Source organism: Amborella trichopoda, chromosome 5, assembly GCF_054954075.1.
Source record: "Amborella trichopoda isolate Santa Cruz 75 chromosome 5, AtrichopodaSantaCruz75HAP2 v2.0, whole genome shotgun sequence".
NCBI classification, from domain to species: Eukaryota; Viridiplantae; Streptophyta; class Magnoliopsida; order Amborellales; family Amborellaceae; genus Amborella; species Amborella trichopoda.
Window position 1 is genome coordinate 41,320,678 of NC_142340.1, and position 20,993 is coordinate 41,341,670.

A 20,993-nucleotide genomic window follows, 5' to 3' on the forward strand; every position below is an offset into this window, starting at 1 on the left:
TCGGCAATGAGGTGCGCTCGCCTTTAAAACACGCACGACAGCGTAAAAAGTTTACTGCGGTGAGAAGCGTGCGTCTTTAAAACATGCATGACAGTGTCAAGCGTGCATCAATAAGATGCACCTGTTTGTGAGGAAAATGGCCGAGAACTCGGGTGATGAGGGCCCCGCCCCCATTCCAGAAGTTAAGAATCTTCCCAAAGCTGAGGAATTGGGGACCAGTGATTTCACTGGTGAGAGTTTGGTTAGGGGAGAACCGATCTGGCTCACAGAGCCTACACGCAAGCCACACTGGCCTATGAGAATCACCTTTATTAGCAAATCAGTACGTTTCGAAGTTCGTGAAGTTAGTGATGGAAACGTTTTAGATGAAGAGGTGGGGGTTGCACTGCTCCATTTTCTTCATCGAGAAGTGGAACCTTCTTACTCTTGGGTAGAGGATGATCAAGATAGAGGGGCTGGTATGGTCCCCTACTGGACTCCGAGTGCAGGGGGAGGATCAGTTTCTGATAGGATATACTTTCTGGACACTCAATGTGTTGCAAATTTATGCTAGCTTGCTCAAACGGGTTGCCCTGGCAGAAGCAATTCAGTGATCAGTAGGGTATGTTGACCGGTGCTCCAACATCTTCGAGGCACTGTTGAATACATGGAGTCATGTTAGCAATACATGGCTTTTTGGGCATGGAGAAGCAAGGATCTCTCTGTTGGATCTTCACTTTATTTGTGGCCTGTCATTAACAAGAGCGATGTATGATGAGTTCATGCCTCAGAACTGGGTTATCTTTGGCGAGGCGTTGCTAGGTGGTGAGGCACCTCCTGTAGGCCTTATGGAGTTGTTTGAGATCTTCCAACTCCTCGCCTCTCAGTTTGATCGTGTGACCTTTACTAACTGCCTGCGGTTCTTTCATGGAGAATACCCTGATGAGGCCGGGTCAGATCATGGTCCTTTAGGGAGGAAGAAAAAGGCTAGGAGGGAGGTGAATCCGCCATCTTACAAATACCAATCTGCAGATGATGGTGTTTTTTTAGCAGCTTACTTGGCCCTGTTTCTGTGCAAATTTGTCTTTCCTGGGGGAAAAGACATAATTTGTCCAAGTACCTTCAATGTTGCTTATGACATGGTGATTGGGCGGCAGTAAGCCCTCGCACAATTAGTCCTGTGTGGTATTTACCATGGGTTGGGAGCCGTGTCAAGAGGAAAATCTTACAAGGGGAAAGGAGTCAGCCTCGGGTTAATAGGGGGCGAGGCTTTTCTTGGGGACTTCACGAAACGCTTCCCTATCCATTATGTGTTCAGGTGGCTTGCAGCCGAATACTTATACCAGGAATATGACTTTGGAGGAGCAGATGTGCCCACAACTAGTGAAGATTGTAGGGCAGAGGGCTATTTTCATTCCCCCGGGCACACGCGAAGCTTACTTGGAAACGAGAATATCCATATGCAGTGAAGTCCCCTTTCATGTGTGGAATTTTACATATCAAGTATTCGTGGATCCGTTGGGCCATGAGCTGGATGGTGCTCGCACAAACTTGCGAGAGCTCATGTTCCTTCTAAGTGTAAGGGGAGGAATTTTAGCCTATCGAACCCCTTACAACGCAAAACTTGAAGGATATTATCCCCACCGCTTCGCTCGTCAGCACGAGCTCGATCAGGGGTGTCCTTTTCTTATCTTGTTTGAGAAATGTTATGGGAAGGTAACCTTGGAGAAGATGAGGGAGTTGGGGAATATTGGGAAGCTAAACACCCTCGAAAGGGGATCAACAGTAATGGGCACCAAGAGACCAAGCAGAGAAAGGACTTCAAGGGCCCTTGGTTTGGTCGAGTCCTTGAGTTAAATTACCCTTGCAACTGGAGACACCTTGGGGTGCCCGAGCGATGGTAGTGGATGCGGAGTCACTGCAAATGCTTGTGTTGAAGGAAGGGTCGGGGACCGTTTTTGACAATCTTTGTTTTATTTTTTAATGGGACGAAGGTCGTAGGGTTCTAGATTACGAGGGGCATCCAGTCCAAGACTTAAATGCTTTTATAAGGAGCAGTCCCCACAGTGCCCCCGCCACAGGCTCTTCGTGTGGTGAGACCTCAAGGAATCCTGCACCACCTCAGGAAGGGAAGAAGAAGAGAAAGAGTCTTATGTCTAGAGATGCTTCTAAGTCTCCATCAGTTGCTGCACCTTCTCAAAAGAGGAAGAGTACTAAGCCACCTGTGGTGCTTAAGCCGACGGTTAGTACTCCCTATCATACTACCTCAGAGTCTCAAGAAGATCAGGTTAGAACCTCTGAGACTATCATGATATATTCGGATCAGGAGACAACCTGTAACCCTGGAGTGGCGTCACGGGTTCAAGAGATGGGCCCAGTGACAATCGAGCCTGTGCATGAATTGACTCCGGCTCCACCTTCTCCAAGCAGGATGAGTTTGGACCCATGCCCCAAGGAGCATGCCCCTTCAACGTTAGAACAGGCAAGCGAGGTTGCAAGTAGGGCCGTTGATGAAGTCCCTACTACCGTTCAGGGAGACATGCATGAAAGTGATAAAGGACCTGAGCAACATGAGGGAGCTGCCCTTGGTATTGTGGGTAACAAAGACCCAAGTGTGGTCAAGCGAGAAGGGTCCATCCTCAGTGAGCAGCCTGTAGGGATCATTGAGGGTGTAGGCGAAGAAGGCCCAAGTTCTTCGGTGGGAAGAGGGCTTAATGTTGACGAGATGCTAAAGCAACATGAAGCAGTTTCTCCTGAGGCTGTAGAGGTTACATACAATGTTGGCCCATCAATTACCAAACTCTGACAGTATGCACTTGCATTGCGCACTGTTGAGGGCGACCTAAAAGTATTTGACAACTTTGATCACCTTATGAATGAAATAGAGGGCTGGATGACAAGGGGATTGCAGCAGGAGGCGGAAGAAAATGAACTAGTTTCTTTAAAGGCGTCACTGGCATGCCAATATGAGAAGGTGGCCTTCTGTGCACAGAGAAAAGTTGTCGTGGCCACCCAGTAATCTGATCTTAAGCAAGAAGTCAAGGCTTGTTTCCACAAGATAAAGGCCGTAAAGGACAAGATTCGGAAGCCGAAGAGCGAGTTCGACGAACTCGAGAGGGAGATGAAATAGAGGAAAGCCCTAGATGCGGCTCTGGCTATAGAACTGTCAAAACTTGTCCACACCATTGAGTCAGAAATTGCCTCCATGGCACAAGAGGCTCAGGGGGTGGTTGAATTAAAGGAGCACATTCAAGGGACCATGGTAGCACCCGAAGAGCCAAAGGCAAAGATTGATTATGCCATTAACCGCGTCTAGGAGCAGTTTTACATCTTTTTCTTCCTTCTCGTTTCATTCCTTTTGATGGTATAAATGTTTTGTATACAGATTTTGCCTATACATGAATGAAACACCATCTTTTGTGTTTTGCTTCATTGTCCATACCTTGTGCCTCTATTATGACAGTAAGGAGCCCTCCTTCTTGACTTAAACATCCTTTCGGGTTTTCATTTAAGTTGTTGGGGGTGCACGCCATTTTTTGTTTTTTTTGAGACCCCAAATGATGATTTTTTTGTGGCAATTTTGCCCCTGGTTTTTGCTCCATGTTTTCCATTTATTTGAAGACTTTTGCTCACGATAGCTAATGATGCTACCTTGACCCGTCATCATTTTTTTTGTTTCTTTTGACGCTTTTGCCAGTGGTGCCCTTTCAGTTTTTCACCACGTCCATCTTTTTGTTTGACATTTTTGCCCACGACGCCCTTTTGGGTTTTCATCATGTCTGTCTTTTTCAGAGAGAGAGATGAGAAGAGGGAGAGTACCTGAGCCCTTCTTTTGTAGTGTGTCCTGCTACTTCTATGACTTCAAATGGAGCGGCGGTTCACTTTTTCACCTCTGAGTCCTTGATTAGTCAGGGGCTCATAGTTCATTGTTTTCATGATGCGATGACCTTGGGGCCAAAGCATCATTGATTAGTCAGGGGCTCATAGTTCAGGATGTGCAAGACCTTTTGCTGATCTGGCGTGTAAGTGACCCTTGGGGCCAAAGCTTCTACTTGCATGTCCTCCTTAGGCTCGATGGAAGCTACTGGTTTGGTAGCCGGTGACTTTGAACTAGAAGAAGGGAGAGTCTCAGCTTTAAGGAGGGTTGGTAATGCTTCAAGGAGAGGACACAGAGTATTGGGGTGAATAGAGGTCAGAGGGAGGATCTTACCAGCTCTCTCTTCTTCTTTGAACATGTCCAAGAGTACCCGTCCTACATCTTCAGCATCTTTATGAGGGGATGGTTCTGCTCTTCTTACAGACCTTCGATCATCATGATTAGGTTCTTGAGATGGTACCATATCTACAAAGTAGTACTTTGCATCAATGTAATATGTATCGGCGATAGGGAACGACCTTTTATCAGTATAGATCGTGTATTGCCTCCCATCCCGGCTGTACTTAAAACATTGATGGAGAGTAGACGAAACCACTCCTTGATCGTGGATCCAAGGGTGATCGAGGAGTATGTTGTAAGTGCTGTCTGTGTCAATACCATGGAATAGGGCATAATCGTTTAATTCATCGATCTTGAGACGAAGGTGAATCGTGCTAGCTGGCTTTTCTCCCGACTGATTAGACCCCTGAACCGTGATATTTGTTGGTGTGAGGTCATTTGATCCTACACCTAAACGGGGAAGAATTCTTCTTGGGATGAGGTTGACTGTCGATCCTCCATATAGCATAATTCGGCTGACGAAACATGCATGCAATTCGTCGCTTACAAAAAGAGGCTGGTTGTGGTACTTCCCTCCCAACTAAAGGTCATCTTCTGAGAAAGTGATAGCCAGACAGTTGCTCAAGATGGCAAGGTAGACCTCAATGAGTTCTACTTTTGTCTCATATACCTCTGGGCTAGAAAGAGCTTGAACAAGGGCCATGCGATAGTCCCTTGAGAGCATAAGGGAGTCCTAGACGCTGAGGAGGGTTGGGAGTTTTCTCAAATGCTCAATGACGTCGTACTTGACCTTATCATCACCAACATTTTGAACTTCTGGACCCGCCACAGATCTGGGTGGTATGGAAGGTTGAGAGGTAGGTTTAGGTAGTGGAGGATTGTCTTGAGGTACCGGCTGACCTTACTGTGCAATCGGGTTGGTTTGAAGAGGTTGTGAGGTTTGGGATGGCGAAGGTTGTGCCGCCAGACTAGGTGCCAACTAGCCAGATGATGGAGCCGAGCCCAGCATGGACTGGTTAGATGGAGATTAAGGGTTTGAAGGCGGATTGGTGTATGGAACCAGTGGTGGTCCCGGGTATTTGAGAAGGCGTGGTAAACTGGTTTGGGTATCAAGGAATGGGAGGAGTGGCGGACCAGAATACTTCAGAAGTCTGGGCTGCCGAGGCTTTTGAATGGGCAACTGCAACTTCCTTCCTGACCTTAGATTGATTGGGTCAGCATTGGTTGTTGTTCCAGAGATCTGCACCATGTAGCAGAATTCGTGAGAATGGGAGCTCTGTGCTCTTGACTCTTTCAGTCGTTGCTTGAATTCGAGCTCGAGAGGCCATTGGGGTTTCTTCAGTTTGGAATTCTTGCATTGCTTGGAAGGCTTCTCGATGGTGGGAGGAAGGTTTGCATTGGCTCTGGATGTCAGAGCATCAACAACTGACAAGAAGCTGGCTGCTTGGGTCATTGTCTTTTTCAACTGCCTCCAATGACGTCTGCTAGTGTTGTAAGTTTTTAGCTCTTTGTCAAGAGCTTCAAAATCTGGGCATTTGCGCGTTGTACCTAGAGAAGACGTGTTAGCAGAAGAGGAAGAGGGGCTAGAAGAGTCGGAGACAGGAGGAGGGGGAGAGCTTTTAAGGTCATCACTCAGATTTGACCGATCCGGGTAGCTTTTAGGATCATCATCAGAATTGGACGTGTGCAAGGGATCTTTTAGGTCTTCACCCTAATTGGACCATTTAGGGTGGTTTTAATGTCATCACCCTTATTGGACGTTTTGGAAATCTGAGGAGAGGAAGGCTCAAGAATGTGTGCTCGATTAGACTGTGAATCTTGATCAACGAAAGCACTTGACTTGAGGAAGAAATCCTGCAGAATTGCTATTGGAGGAAGTGGCTCAAGAAATTCTACCATGGTCTGGGGCTGAGGGATTTTCTTTTCATGGACAAGGATTGGCTGATCAGGTTTACGTGGCTTGGGAAGTTGAAGGTTCGTTTGGATTGGAAGGCTCAAGCTGCGCATTCCCAAAAGCGGCTTGTGTTTGAACGACCTCTGGTGACGATGGTCTGACATGATTGTCTGTGATAGGGGTGGTGAAGTGCCTTTCTTGTACTTTCTCCTTCATTGTGGCTTGAAAGGAGAAGCACTCATTTAGGTCGTGACCTCGTATCTGGTGGTAGGGGCATCACAATTTTCTTGCCTTTCTTGTACTTTCTCGAGATGATATTCATGTTCATCTTCTTCTTGTACTGTCACCACGTGATTTTCTTCAGTCGTCCTGAACGCCTTCTTGAAACTTTCAAGTTGTATTCACCCCTTCTGGATCAAAGCCTCAATATGATCGTTGAGGGTGAAGCAATCTCGACAGGATGTCCGAATATCCTATGGTAAGCACAATAGTTAATGTTGGTAACGAGACCAGCTTAGGACGATCATTTGTTGTTCTAGCAGCATTTGCAGCAGGGCTAGGACCCACTCCTTACTGTAGCTATAACTTTGGTTTTCTTCTCTGCCCAATGATTCTTCCCATAGAGGTTCGGAGGTGGAGGCACCCTATTGTAAGACTGGGGTTGTTGTTGCCCTGCTTGAGGTGTGGCTTGTACATTTGTCGGATTCATCCCTTTGGAGAAGTCTAGAGTTTGAGGGGACGATTTCTTGGGGTCTGATACAGTGACGGCGGCACTGAACACCCCTTTTTGCTGATTGCCCCGTGCATTGAATCTAGCTTTGCCTGAGCTATGGTTGTTTCCACCATTTGATGACTACACCTGGGGTCCACCATGGTGCTTGAAGAGGATCTCTATACAGACTGATTTAGAGATCGGGTCCGATATGGAAGTTGGATTTGAGGCCTCAACATGCAACTCTGGCTGCATGTTGCGTACACAGGTTTGGACTGCATCAATTTTCGGCATGGGATTAACTTGGTGCGTAGCGACATTTCTCCACCTTGCAATGAACTAATCGACAGATTCATCTAGCTCCTGGGTCATTTTGAGAAGCTCAATAGCCTGTACTTCTCTTTCAACCTCATAGAAGAGCTTGTAAAACAAGTGCTCCATTTCTTCACAGGTTTAGACCAAGTTTGGTGGGAGACGAGCATACCACTTGAATGCCTGTCTGTCAAGAGTCTCGACAAATTGGTGGAGAAGAAGCTTCCCATCAGCTGCCGTTTCTTGACATGCTGAATAGAAATGAGCGATGTACTGATGAGGGGAACTCATGCCATTGAAAAGTGGGAGTTTCCCCTTTTGGTAATTGGGGGGAAACATGAGCTGATCAATATAGGAAGGATACGGTTTCCGAAAGAGGGTCGGGCGTTGTATGCCCGAAATATGCCTTCCTCACAAACTGTGGGTGACCATAGCATCAATGTCAGCTAGAGATACCTGACGAGGGGAAGAATGGTCATGCGAAGGAGGTGGCTGTGGTAGGACTGGATCAGTTGGATGAGGAGAATTGGCACCCTGGTTGGATGTGTTCCCAGGGGGCTGAGTACCTTCCATGAGCTTGATCTTGTTCATCATTCTACCCAACATTTGCTCAAATCGGTTCATTCGATCCTCTTGGTCATCATTAGGGCCATCGATGACCAATGCACTGACCCTCTCCTTAGGAAGATCAGTCTTTGGCTTGGTCAGTGTCTTGCATGCCTTGCGGACTGGTTATGGTATGTTGGTCAGCAGGGGTTCAGCATGCCCCAACTGAGCTCAGGCCCTTTATGCTGATCAAGTCAAGACTGGTTTGCGACAGTCTTGGGACCGAGGGGGCTGCACAGTTGAGTCATCTCTTGTGACGTTGATGGCCATGAATGGTCCTGGTCGTTCTACCTTAGGTTCTTCTCCATGCTGTAAGGGGTGGAAGGGATTTTCTGCTAGGAGGTCAGCAAGCTCGCTTGCCCCAAGCTTCTTGGGTTCTTCCCTTGGCGCTATTCGTATGCCCCGGTCATGTTTGGCTCTCAGGCTCTAGTGTACCTCCTTCCAAAACTAAGATAGGGAATACTCTTCTGTCATCGAGCATGACAAGGCCGTCTCTATCAGGTGCGGTAAGGGATGTGAGCCAGAGATAAGAGCTAGCTTTGGCTTGAATCTTGACTTGGGGAGAGACGAAGGATGGAAGAACTCATCTCCCAGGTGAGTCTTGCTCCAAGCTCATTTATGAGCTCCAAAGGTTGGGTCGGTTGGAAGAGGTTACCGTAGGAGGGTACTCTTTGAAAAGTCCTTCAAGTACCAACTCTTGAGCAGTTTGACCTGTGGAGAAGGGATAAACGGGGGAGGAGATAGCTGCCAGTGACCTCTTGGTCGGGAGCTCGATGCAATCTGTGGTAGTGGCACGTGTGCGGCTTTTAAAGAAGGGTCCCGGGCAACTTGATGGTCAACCCAGACTCGAACAATGTGTTGAGCCTTAGGAAGCTGAGTACCACGAGCGTGTGTTTGTGAGGGATTGGCCTTGTGGCCACCCCTCACAGAGTGAGCAGGCATGCGCAGAAAGGGACGACGAGGGGGTCGTTTCTCATGTACTTGGCTTAGCGCAATCAGAGGACTGCCCCGGGTAGTGCAATATGTATGCATCAGGTACACATGGCCTGGTCCGAGACTACTTGAACCTAGACAGCGGTTCGAGGCAACCTGAGGGTTGCTTCGAACTATGACTCGAGTGGATGAACCACGAGCCTTAGTGTGCATGTGGGAAGTGGGCCTTAGAACTCCCTTTTCCATGTTTCGAGCCTCTTGTTACATGGGCCCGATGCGGTAGAACATGGGGGTTGGCCTTTTGGCAACCCAAGGGAGCATTGACAGCTGAGTTGTCACGTGTAGAAAGGGAAGGGGTTGCCTTTCAGCTGCCCCGAGCAGTTTGACCGGCAAGTAACTTGCCGGTGGCAGGGTGCATGTGGTGTGGGGTGCCTAGTTTGCGCCCCATGCAAGGTGCTTTGATGGAGGGTCCACCAATGCTAGAAGATGGGGAGTGGGAGACTTTTGAGTCCCTCCTCACACTAATCTAGGTAAGAACTTGAGAGTGTGACATCGGGTCCTCTCTCAAAAGAAAGGTCGGGAACGAGGTTCGAGGAACCTGTTTTTAAGAAACATTCACGAGTGTGGGGATTATAAATCCCCAACTCGGATGAACGAGTTAAACAACCCAGAAGACATGTGTCTGTTAATAAGCAGGAAAATAGAAGAAAAGCAAGGCCAAATAAGAACAATCCAACGATGGGGTAGCGTGTCCCCAGTGAAGTCGCCAAGCTGGTTAGGTACCTCGATTTGGCCCTCCGAGTCTGGTTGACCTAGTGGCATGACTTCAGGTTCGAGATGGACCCGGGACCTGAGATCGCTCTCTCGGGACTGTACGAAGAAGGCATGGGCAGAAATACCAACTGATGAGAGAGGAGTTAGGGTTGCAAGGCGGGACTCACCTCATGTGGGTCCGTGACGCGCTCGGGCTGGCTCATGTGGACACCCTCTTAGATCACGAAGAATGCCCCCTTGGCCTATGGCCAGTTTGGGATCGTCTCCCTTGACCTGTTTTTCTTCTTACCTGCAAAATACACACACATTAGAGTACAGACAAGTGGGTCTGAAGACCCGACCTTGTCACAGGGTGAACACACACGTGCGTGTGTACTCAAAAAGAAATGAAAGAAATGGTGTAGTAGGGTCCATGTCAATTCGACGGTCTTACGACTTCTCCTTGATGAAGGACTTTTAGTAAGATCCTACGGTGAGGATAGAAAAAAAAAGGGGTGAGATGCAGGAAATGGCAAAGAAAAGGAGGAAGGGTTTGAAGGCTAATATGTCTTTCAACTAGTTCTTCAGAGAAAATTGGGGCAGAGGTTGGTTTGGAAGTCACCCAACTCCTCAGAGGCAAAGAATAGAGATTTTCCTGAAGAGAGGGAGAAGAAAATGAATGACAGAAGTAGTGAAGGTCAGCGTGGCTCTTGCTGAACCTTCATAGAATGGAGTCGTTTGACCGGATGGCTAGGTGCACGTAGTGACAAGACTAGAGCGACGATTGTCCTAGCACGGTAGCTAGATGGGCATAGTGACTTGATCGACGCAATGGCTAAACTACTCAACGACTAGACGAATGCGATGACTAATCTGACACAGTGGCTTGTCTTGTGCGGTAGTTAGACGGGCACAGTAACAAGTCCGGTACAACGGCTAAACTGCTCAACAACAAGACTGGTGCGATGATTGTCCTAGCATAGTGACTAGCCTGTTGTGGTAGCTAGATGGGTACGGTAACTAGTCTGACACAACCGCTAAACTGCTCGACGTCATGGCTAGCACAGCAGTGCAAGGCTCAACTAGCCCTCTGGTCAAACAAGAAAAACGAGAAAAGAGAGTGGAAATCGTGCCCAACTGTGTGTGCTTCTGTGCACGGCAGAAAGTGGGAAAGGAAAAGAATCATGCTCGACAGTGTTCGCTGCCGTGCGCAACAGTTAGAGAGAAAGAGGGGAGAATCACGAACATCGTTTGCTATGCCGTGCACAACAGACAGAGGAGAAAAAGATTGTCACACTCAGCATGTGCACTGCCATTCGCAACAGACAAGGAGAGAAGAGATCGTCACACTTGGCAGTATGCACTACGGTGTGCGACAGACTGAGGAAAAGAAGAAGATCATGCACGATATTTGCACTGCTGTGCGCGATGGACAAAGAGAGAAGAGATCACCATGCTTGGTAGTATGTAATGCCGCACACAACTGTCTGAGAAAAAGAGGAAGATCACGCTCGGCATTTGCACTACCATGCGTGAAGGACAGGGAGAGAAGAGAAGAGATCACCACGATCGACAGTATGTATTGCCGCACGCAACTGTCTGAGAAAAAGAGGAAGATCACACCAGGCATTTGCACTGCCATACGTGATGGACACGGAGGGAAGAGAACATCACACTCGGCAGTATATACTGTCGCACGCAATAGACTGAGAAAGACGAGAACATGAGATGAGACAGAAATAAAGACAAAAAGAAGGAGAATAGAAAGGAAAGGAAAGAAGGAAGAGGGAAAAAGGGAAAAGACAAGAATGAAAAGGAAAGAAGAAAAGAAAAGAAAAGGAAAGAAGAAAGAGAAAAGGAAAGAATAAGAAAGAAGGGAGAGAAAGAAGAAAGAAGAGAGATAAGAGAGAAAGAAGAGAGAAAGAAGAGAGAAAGAGAGAGAGAAGAGAGAAGAGAGAGTAGAGAGAAAGAGAGAAAGAAGAGAGATAAAGAGTTTACCTTACACCTGGGGGTATCACCAAAAGTCTTCTCTCTCCTCTCTCTCTCTCTCTAAGACATGACCCAAAATCTCAATCAAGAAGTAGAATTTTTGTTGATGAAACTTGGATGCTTTATATGAGGTACGTACTTGTTTATATTGAAGTGGGGCCCAAAGGTGGGTGCACAATCAAAAGTTGACCTAATTGTCAAAAATTAGGCATTAAAATAATTAAAGGAATCTAAAAAAATGAGGCAAAATGATGATTTTACCCCTGTACCAATAATGCAAAAAATTCCAATTGAGTCCCTATTGTGCTTAAGAACTCTTGCGATCTTCTTGGGTTGGTCTTGGGTCTTTCCAGTCTCCGTTTGGCCGAAAGATGATTCTTTCCTTAATCAGCTTGGGAAGGCGGTCATTTTGATATCAATTTCGAGCCACTGATTGGGTCTTTGGGCCACAATCACGAAGTAAAAAAATCACGAGAAACGTGCGATCTTTGTTTAAAGACTACGTGCATTTCTTAGTTTTTTTCGATGATTTCTTCGTTGAATATTGACAACCAAGTCATCGTGAACATTTGGCAATGAACGTGGCTTGATTTAGTGCCCGAATGACCATTTTCCATTTTTGATAATTTGACCGAAATTTGGTTTCCCGTGGCCGCAAAGTTCAACAACTTTGTGCTCATCGTATGTGAAATCTAACTGTCTATCACGTACGAGGTTTGGCTCTGATGAAGCCTCGAACCTTGTGCTCATAGTGGGTCTAATTTTGCATCGGTCCGATATGCGAGTGTCATGATGTGGCCAATTGATCGAGGTGTGCTCCTGCTGAAATACCGGCAACCTTGCCTTGATTAGTAATCTTCTCTCATGTTTTTCTCCCGGTTCGGGCCACGACATAGGTCGTGCCATATATCAAAATGCTCAAATCAACGAGACGAATATACTCGTAAAATTTGAGCTTGATCCGGTTTGGGATGAGAGAGATACAGTCTTTCAAAGTTGAGCCCGAAACCCATGAACACAATTTCCATTAATTGAAATTGGTTTACTGAGGCTGTGTGACCTACCCATTTCAGGTAATTTGGCCATAACTTGGTCCAAATATGTCTTAACAAGCGAAAACTTGGTCACTAGGGGTTTACGAATGTTTCGGATCTAATGATGGCGGTCCCACAGTCATTTGACACTCCCATGATAGGGCTGTAGTTATAAGGTCAACTTCCGAGCGAAAGAGCTCAATGTTCCCAAAATTGTTCTTGCGTCTACACTTTCTTAGACTCGTCGGATTGTGACGAAACTTGGCAGGTGTTCTTAGGACACTTTTATCAACATTATTGATCCTTATTGGCCCATTCTGGGACTATTGAAAATTTCTTTTTTGGATTAGGGCTTATTATCCTACGGCTTCTCTTTATTCTTGCATTGGGGTTACTTGGTGATAAAAAATGCCCTCAAACAGTGGGTTGTTAAAAGCATTTTACCATCTTGTTACACTAGGGTTACTATTCAAGATTGATTGTAAAGTGTACATATCATACTCTCAAGGGAGCACTCAATATAATTATTCTGTCCAGTAAAAAACATACATTGGAGGATATTTTGGTCAGAAATTTCGTGATTTACTTTAGAATCAATATATGTTTATTTTAAAAGAGAAGACTTTTGAACTCCTAAATACCAAGAACTGATTGTTTTAAAATTATGTTGCCTCTTTAAATTTTGGGTGAGGTTTGTATGAGGTGTCCCTCCTTATACTATAGATGTATGGCTTGAAATCTACTTGGAGATATAGTTTTGGTGTCATAAACCTTACGATAGCTTGAAAATCTATTTTTTATCCCTAATTACAACAATGTAAAATTTAAATTGGTATAGATCAAGCAGATCCATAAACACTTGTAAATCTTGAAAATAGATGGTCCAGATAACTTGTTACAAAATGCATTATTTTTAAAAATTGAAATCCTTTTTCCTTTATATCCACATATCTCGAGGTCAAGATGATCAATTTGAGGGATCTCCATTGTTGGAATACTATCTTCATAGTATTTTTGAGCTGCACCATACTATAACAACACTAGGGTAAATGCTGATTTAAACTCTTTTCTTCAATTTTATTAAATTATTGTTTACAAAAAAAAATTGTGTAGAGAGAGAGAGAGGTTGCTTACTAGGTTGAGGGCAGTTATATCCTTAAAATTCAAAATTTGAAACCTCGATATTCTCTAGGTCAAGGCTTTGCCCGTGGAAATGAATATAAGATATGCTCCTACATAAGCCTATAATCTTTTTGGCTTGATATTATATGGGATGAGAATTCCTGTGCATTTGAAGCTCCAAGTGATGTTAGGCAATAGTTGCTCTTTATGTAATTACCATGCCTCTATTCGAGAATCACATTTGGGCTTTGGTGGTTAGCAGCTTACATCTAGCAGCGTTAGATCTCAAGTTCGACTCCTACTGCTAAACTACCCAAGAAAGAACAATATTCTTTAGTTATATACTTGCTTTGAAATTTTTTGTATGCATATTACATTATTTAATTTTTATGCATATTAAATTATTTAATTGGAACTCTCTGGCCTCAAATACTCTTGATTTTTTTTTTTTAATGTTTTTATTAAAATGATGATACATTTTGTTATATTGGATTTTGGAATAAACTTGCATAGTAATGGAGATAGTTCTTTGTTAGTTTGTAAGTCTGATACTATGATAGAGTATTTCATTTCTCTAAGAAGGTTCTCTGTGTACTAATCAAACTCTACAATGTAAAACCTTTGTGGAAAATTGTTTCATATGGGTTGGACCACATTTCTACAACATCCGGTTTGGAGGTAAAAAGCATCTATTTTAAAGATGGAAATAAATGGGCGGTCCATCTAAAAACAAGTGTAACTACCGGTCCAAATGTTTTTTTAATACAATTATTATTTTTAGTATTCAATTTTATTTTATTTTTTCATATTCATGATCTCCATATTAAAGATTATATATTTTTTTAAAATTAAGATTAAATTATATTTAAAAAAAATACTTATTGCCGAGCCCGCATTTCTACAATATGCGGCTGGCTGCATAGAAACCGTGTCCAACCTATATTTAAAATGGAAAGAAATAATGAACACCTAGATTGCATTAATCATCATCATCATTATAGCCTTTTTTTAATTAATCGGGGTCGGCTACAAGAATCCTAGTTCTCCATTCTGCTCTAGTAAAGGTCATATCCTCAGTCCTTCCACTTGAACTGCATTTTTTTGGGCCTACCCCTTGCCATTTTCAGTCCTTTCACTTGAACTAACTCGTACCTCCTAAAAGATGTTGTATTTGTACGGTGCAGCATATGGCCAGCCCACCTAAGTCTACTCTATTTCATTTTATTGCTTATTGGTGCTATGCCTAAATTCTCTCGAATATGTTCATTTAAAATTCTCTCATTTCTTATCTTGTCACTCATCTATCTCAACATCCTCATCTCCGCTGTATTTATTATTATGAGTATATTGGTTTTGTCTACCCAACATTCTGCCCCATAGAGTAAAGATAGCCTGACCACTGTTCTGTATAACTTGCCCTTAGAGTACTCTATAATAAGTTTTTTCTAGATCAATAAAGACCATACGGAGGTCTTTCCCTTCGACCTAAACTTCGCAATCTGTTGCCTAAGTAGGAAAATACCTTTAGTTGTTAACCTTCTTGGCATAAAACCAAATTGGTTTTCATATACACTGGTTTCATGTTTTAGTCGTTGCTCAATGACTCTTTTTCAGAGCTTCAGACTATGACTCATAAACTTGATCCCTCGCTAGTTTGTACAATTATGTCTCTTTTGTTCTTGTAAAATACAAGAACATAAAATACTAAACATAAAATACAAGATACTAAATATAAAATACAAGATACTATACCTTGATTTCCCTTACATATTGGTTGTACATTCCATGTCGATTACATAATTTCCTTAGTAAAACAAATGGTCATAATTGGGTCCTTCCTATGCCACAAAGCCAACGACAAGTGTTTGTTTTTTATATAGTGAGGACAATTAGAACACCAACCTAAAATTTGGCATTTGAATGTCATCTTTTTGGGTGTCGACACCCGCCAAAAACCACAGCATATTAATGTTACCTCAAGTACTGTATTAAGACCAAAATGTTAATTCATTTGTAGAGATAGTGGAAATAGGCCAAGACTGACCCGAGCCCACCCAATTTGTTTTTATGCTAGGGCTGGTTTGGGTTTAAAACCTTTGTGTTTAGTATCGATTTTGAGCCTGAGCCTGCCATAAAGCCAAAATCTATTTTATTCCAATTATTTTTTTTGGAATTAGTGTATAGGTCAAACTTAACCAAGGTGAAAATCATGAAAAAATTCTCTAAAACTTTGAACATCCAACGATGTGAGGCTATGATCTCTACAACCAAAAAAATGAAAGAGAAACCATGAATCTATAAAATTAGGAAACAAGATAAAACTATGAGTCCAATTTACATAGGAAAAGAAAATAAAACACTAGAAAAAGCACAAGATAAAAATCAAAATCATGGTCTATTTGAAAGTTGGACTATGTGATCAAGTACGGTGTATATAAATTAAAATTTTCTTATTTTTCTTATTCTTACACTGGTAAGACCACTCACAATGTCCAATTACAAATAAATAACTCTTCAAACAAAAAAATAAAAGAAAAGAAACACGGTTCTCACTTGCTACCACTATTAAATACAATTCTTTAAATCAAAATTTTAACTCATTGTATTATGGCAATAGAAGAGCTCAATACAAAAATAAAATTTAAATAAGTAAAATTTTTGGAGATTACCTCAATTAGGCTTAGTACACCCCATGCAGAGTCTCATCCTTCTGATGGTACTAGGGATCTATGATCGGTCTCTTGATTCTCCCACTTGTGGCAAAACCCTTTCAAAGTCCTCAATACTTTAGTCTTGCTCAAACTCCTTTGCTTAATCTTTAGAGATATGAGATATAGAAATCAAACAGAGAGATATCTACTAGATAGGGGAAGCTCCGTTTGGTACACACAAATCAAGAACCAATCCTAAGCTTGGAGCTTGCCCTTTTAGAAACTCGAGAGAGAGATACTAGTTTGGGGCTTGCCCTTAGGTTTGCATGAGATAGAGATATTGCTAGGTTGGGGCATGCCCCTCTTGTCAACTTAGGAAGAGAGAGAGGGAGAGAAATTCTAGGTTGGGGCATGCCCCCTTTTAGATAAATCTTTTGAAAGAGATAGATAGAGAGAGAGAGAGAGGGAATTCTTAGAGAGAGAAGAGAAAAGAGGTGTAGAGATTTGGTAAAGGGGGATAGTCCTTTTTTATAGATTTTTTATACCTTAGGGTTTGCCTCAATTCATATGATCAAATATTCACTGTCAATCTTAGGAGACTTGTGGGATGAGAGATTTGAGTCTCCATTCCTTTAATCTAATATCAAGATTCAAACAAGGTGCTAGAACTTTATCCTCCATTTCCTAAACATATTCCCATCAAATACTTAAATAAGGAAAATACTATTCGGATTTTCTCTTTTATAAATATTCATTCCTTATTCATATAATCTTTTATAAAAATCTCTTGCACTTTTCATCTTGAATTTTCAAACTAATTTCAATTTAAATCTTCGCAAAAGATAAAACTCAATTTGGATACCTTTAACTTCAAGGAAACTAATAACAGAAAGCAACACCCCTTAGAGTGGGGCATGCCTCCCATGGTGACCATGGGAGGTCTCTATGCAAATTCCCATGTATATAATTTGAGGTGGGCCCATTCCTTATGGTAGGTCCCCCATATGTTTATTAAATGTTAATTTGATTTAAAAATATTTAGAAACAGTACTTTATTTATCTTGTTTATTTAAAACATTGATAATTGATTTTATCTTATATTATAAATCCAAATAATAAAAATAAAATATCAAGATAATCACAAAAATTCAATAAATATTTTAATTAAAACTAATTAATTTTGATGGGAGTTGGATCTGTATGTGTTTAGGAATTATCAATATACAGGAGCACTCCATATTCAACTATGAACCGCGATCTACACTAGCTTTCTCAAACAAACCGAGTAGTTTTCATGACCCCCAATCCACTGCAGGGGCTCATGATTGGACCACCAAAGTTAGCTAATAAGCTAAGGGACATAATCCCAATATATAGATTTCAGGTTCTCCTCTAGAGACAAAACCATGGTCCCTCAGACTATGATGCAACAATGACTTTATGGTTTGTAGGGGTAATCTCTGGCACATATACACACTTCACCCTCAATGGTAGATCACTATCTCGATATGACTATCTATGTACATGTCGTGTGATGATATTAAGATATGGTTTTAGCCTTATTTTTAAAGGCCAATCATCACACACAAGGGTCTCATAGTCCCTTGGCTCTCATCCAAGCATATTTTGACCTCATTAAGGGCTAAGTTACTAAACTCTTATCGGTTTTATCTCTATGCCTAGGTACTTTGGGTTTTTTCAACTCGACTAACCTAGCACCTCGAGTCCAGTTCGAGTATCAAAAAATCGTATTTACATGGTATTATGGTCCACAAGAGAACCACACTCCTACTGAGTTTATGTTTAACTATATAAAATACTTGTACAAGCTCTAATAAAGCCTTTAAAGAACACATAAAACCAACGCTATTAATGTCCATACCATATGAAGTAAGTCCGGTCCATTTTTACTTCCAAAGAGATCTCCTGGCAAAAACCCTAAGTAACCCTAGTTAGTAAAAAAGAAAAATATATCAACTACTTAATCAAAGAAGTCTAACCCTATAAAACTCCAAGAAAACTTTCCTCTGTACAAATAAATTTTAAAATAATAATAATTGTTATTATTATTATGAGATGTCTTGGTAGAGGACATGAGGCCTAAGGGAGAGAGAGAGATTCAGTTGAGAGGAGAGAGAGAGGAGGTCCATAGAATCATAGGGAGTGTGAAGAGAGAAAGGTTCATGAGAGAGAGAGAGAGCTTCAACTGAGACTAGAGAGATAGAAGGTCCATAGAATCATAACCAGTGGTAAGAGAGAGTTTCACTTGTGAGAGAGAGAGAGAGAGAGAGGTTTAGATGAGTTTTATCTGTAGGAGCTTGAGAGAGTGCAAGAGTCTCAGGCAGCTATAAAGTTAGAGAGCTAATTGGACAACTGGATTGCAGTTATATCTAGGGTTTTGAATGTGAACATTGCAGATGCAACTTTTGATGCTGCAGTTCAAAGAACCGTCAGCAGAGCAAAGCCTTTTTACATCAAGGAACACACCGAGAATAAACTAATTAAATAGAATAAGGAAAATATTCAAGTACAATTTATCTTACAAAAAAATATAAAAATTATCCCAAAAAGAAGAAGGAAAAACCTTATGTACCAAACAAAAAATGATCCTTCTGGTTCAAGTTCATGATGTGATGAAAGCACAATTCATGAACCCTCACTCAAGGAAAATACTCAGAAAAAGGAGATAAATAAAATCAGGAAAATCCCCATGTGAATTATAAAATTATTTATCAAAACTATACAAGGAGCTTATAAAAAAATATAAAAAAACCTTATGTACCAAATAAAAAAAAAAAAAGTTTGTGCTGCAGGTTCATGATGTGATGAAAGGAAAAGCCATGAATCTGTGGTCGAGTTTCTTCTAACCCTGCAGTGTTGGGGCAGTACAAGAGGCACCTGCAAGCAATTTTGAGAGTCTTTTGTCAATCTAGGACGTTATTTTCTTTAGGCCCATAGCTGGGATCCTAATACAAACTCTAAATACGATTTTACCCGAGGGAGTGTACAAACAATTTGCTCCCATGGTAGCATGTAAACGGTGGCTTTAATCTTATATCAATGTCCAAGTATTTGTTGGGGGTACAGAGAGCTTATCTCTTGATATGAGCCTTAAATCCATTTAAGAATATTGAAATTATTGCTCTTTTGCTGTAACAGACTACAAACATAAGAAGATATGCGGAGGAGGATAAGAGAAAGAGATAAAAAGAACAGAAAAAATAAGGCAGAAAATTAGAAGAACCAAAACACCAAGATTTACATAGTTCGACAATATACCTAAGAATTCATAGATTTCAACACACATAAAGTAACACATGGAAGCCAGGAAATCATAGATTTAACTGAGCTCACCAGCAGTCCAACTTATTCAAAGCACTCCGAAACATAGATGTATAACATGGATGATAAAGTCCATCGAGAGTCTTCACACTGCACGCAAACAACACTTAAAGCCTGGAAACAGCTCTCTCTCTCTCTCTCTCTGTCTCGCTCTCTCTTTCTCCAGCATATAGAACACAGAAATGAAGAGCACAGATGATAAAGCCTATCAAGTGTCTTCACACTGCACTCACATAAAACTTAAATCCTGGAAACACCCTCTCTCTCTCATACCTCTATATTCTCTCCCTCTTCTTGGGCAGCTCCTTGGACCTTCATAGTGAAATAAAATAAGAAGGCAGCCGTGAAAACAGCTACCCCACAAAACGGGCCGACGAGCCAGGATATGTTATGCGGCAGAGAAAGCAGCACTTGAAGTGGGAAAGCTACTGCAAAAAGGCCAATTCCAAGACCTAGGAGGACCTTCATGACCACCATGCCTGTAATGGACTGGGGGATGAAGACTATAAGAACAACAAGCTCCACTGATATCATAAAAATGACGAGGTAAATACTCAGTAGTGTTGCTAAGACATATATCTGGTTAGATTTAAGTGGAGGTCTCATGGCCAAGGCAAAGGCGGATGGAGCCATGGCTACGGCCAAAGGGGCTATAGCTTTGTATGTGGCCTTTATGTCTACTGGAGCACGCATTTGGTTGGTGGATTCAGGAGAAAATGGTCCGGATTCTGGTGACGATTGGATGGAGTCCGACCCAAAATGGTGGTGGATGTCGATGAAGTTTGGAGGCTTCAACTTAGCTGACGGACTAGATGTGGTGGTAAAAGTCTTGGTTCTCAGATCATCAACAGGAAATGTATCATGGCTTCTTAATCCTTTTGTTTTGGGGCTCAAATTGGTCGAATCTGGATGTGTAGTGGACTCATCCTCCTGCAAGAAGAGTGAGAGAAGTCAGTGAAGAGAGAGAGAGAGAGAGAGAGAGAGAGAGAATTTTCTCAATACCTGTTCTTTTAGAGGAGTAGTGAAAATTGAAGCCATTGTATCCTTTGTTAGGAATCTGAAGACTGTGTTGTGTTAGATTGTGACGAAGGGCGGAGGTTCGAGGAGGTCCAAATCTTTTTATCTGTAGGTACCAAATACTCAATGTTTTATTTTTGTTTTTTTTTTTTTCAAAGGTTTGGACGCATGTATTTTGGCCCAGAGAGTGTGAATTGCACTTACCCCTTGAAGAAAAGACTTTCACATTTGTTTCATGTGAAAATGTTTTCTAAAAAATATTTTCACATGAGAGAATATCTTTACATCAATTATTGTCAATTGGTATGAAAAGACGTATTAAGATTATTTGGTATGAAAATATTCTCACACTTGATCGTAAAAAAAAATTGTTTTCATATGAAAATGTTTCATGCGAACCAAATGTGCTTTTATAAAAATTTTTTCTTTTAAA

The 20,993-nt window shown here is 42.2% G+C and overlaps 1 protein-coding gene across 1 annotated transcript; it reads right to left on the reverse strand.

Moving 5' to 3' along the window:
• Positions 1-19,472: 19,472 nt before the first annotated feature.
• Positions 19,473-20,707, reverse strand: LOC148782103 (uncharacterized). The gene is made up of 3 exons (XM_088868473.1): positions 20,546-20,707; positions 19,817-20,473; positions 19,473-19,633 (listed from the first exon to the last, which is right to left on the reverse strand). Exons 1-3 carry the CDS (start codon positions 20,579-20,581, stop codon positions 19,568-19,570), a joined length of 759 nt encoding a protein of 252 aa, XP_088724599.1. The 5' UTR covers positions 20,582-20,707; the 3' UTR covers positions 19,473-19,567.
• Between the last annotated feature and the right edge of the window lie 286 nt (positions 20,708-20,993).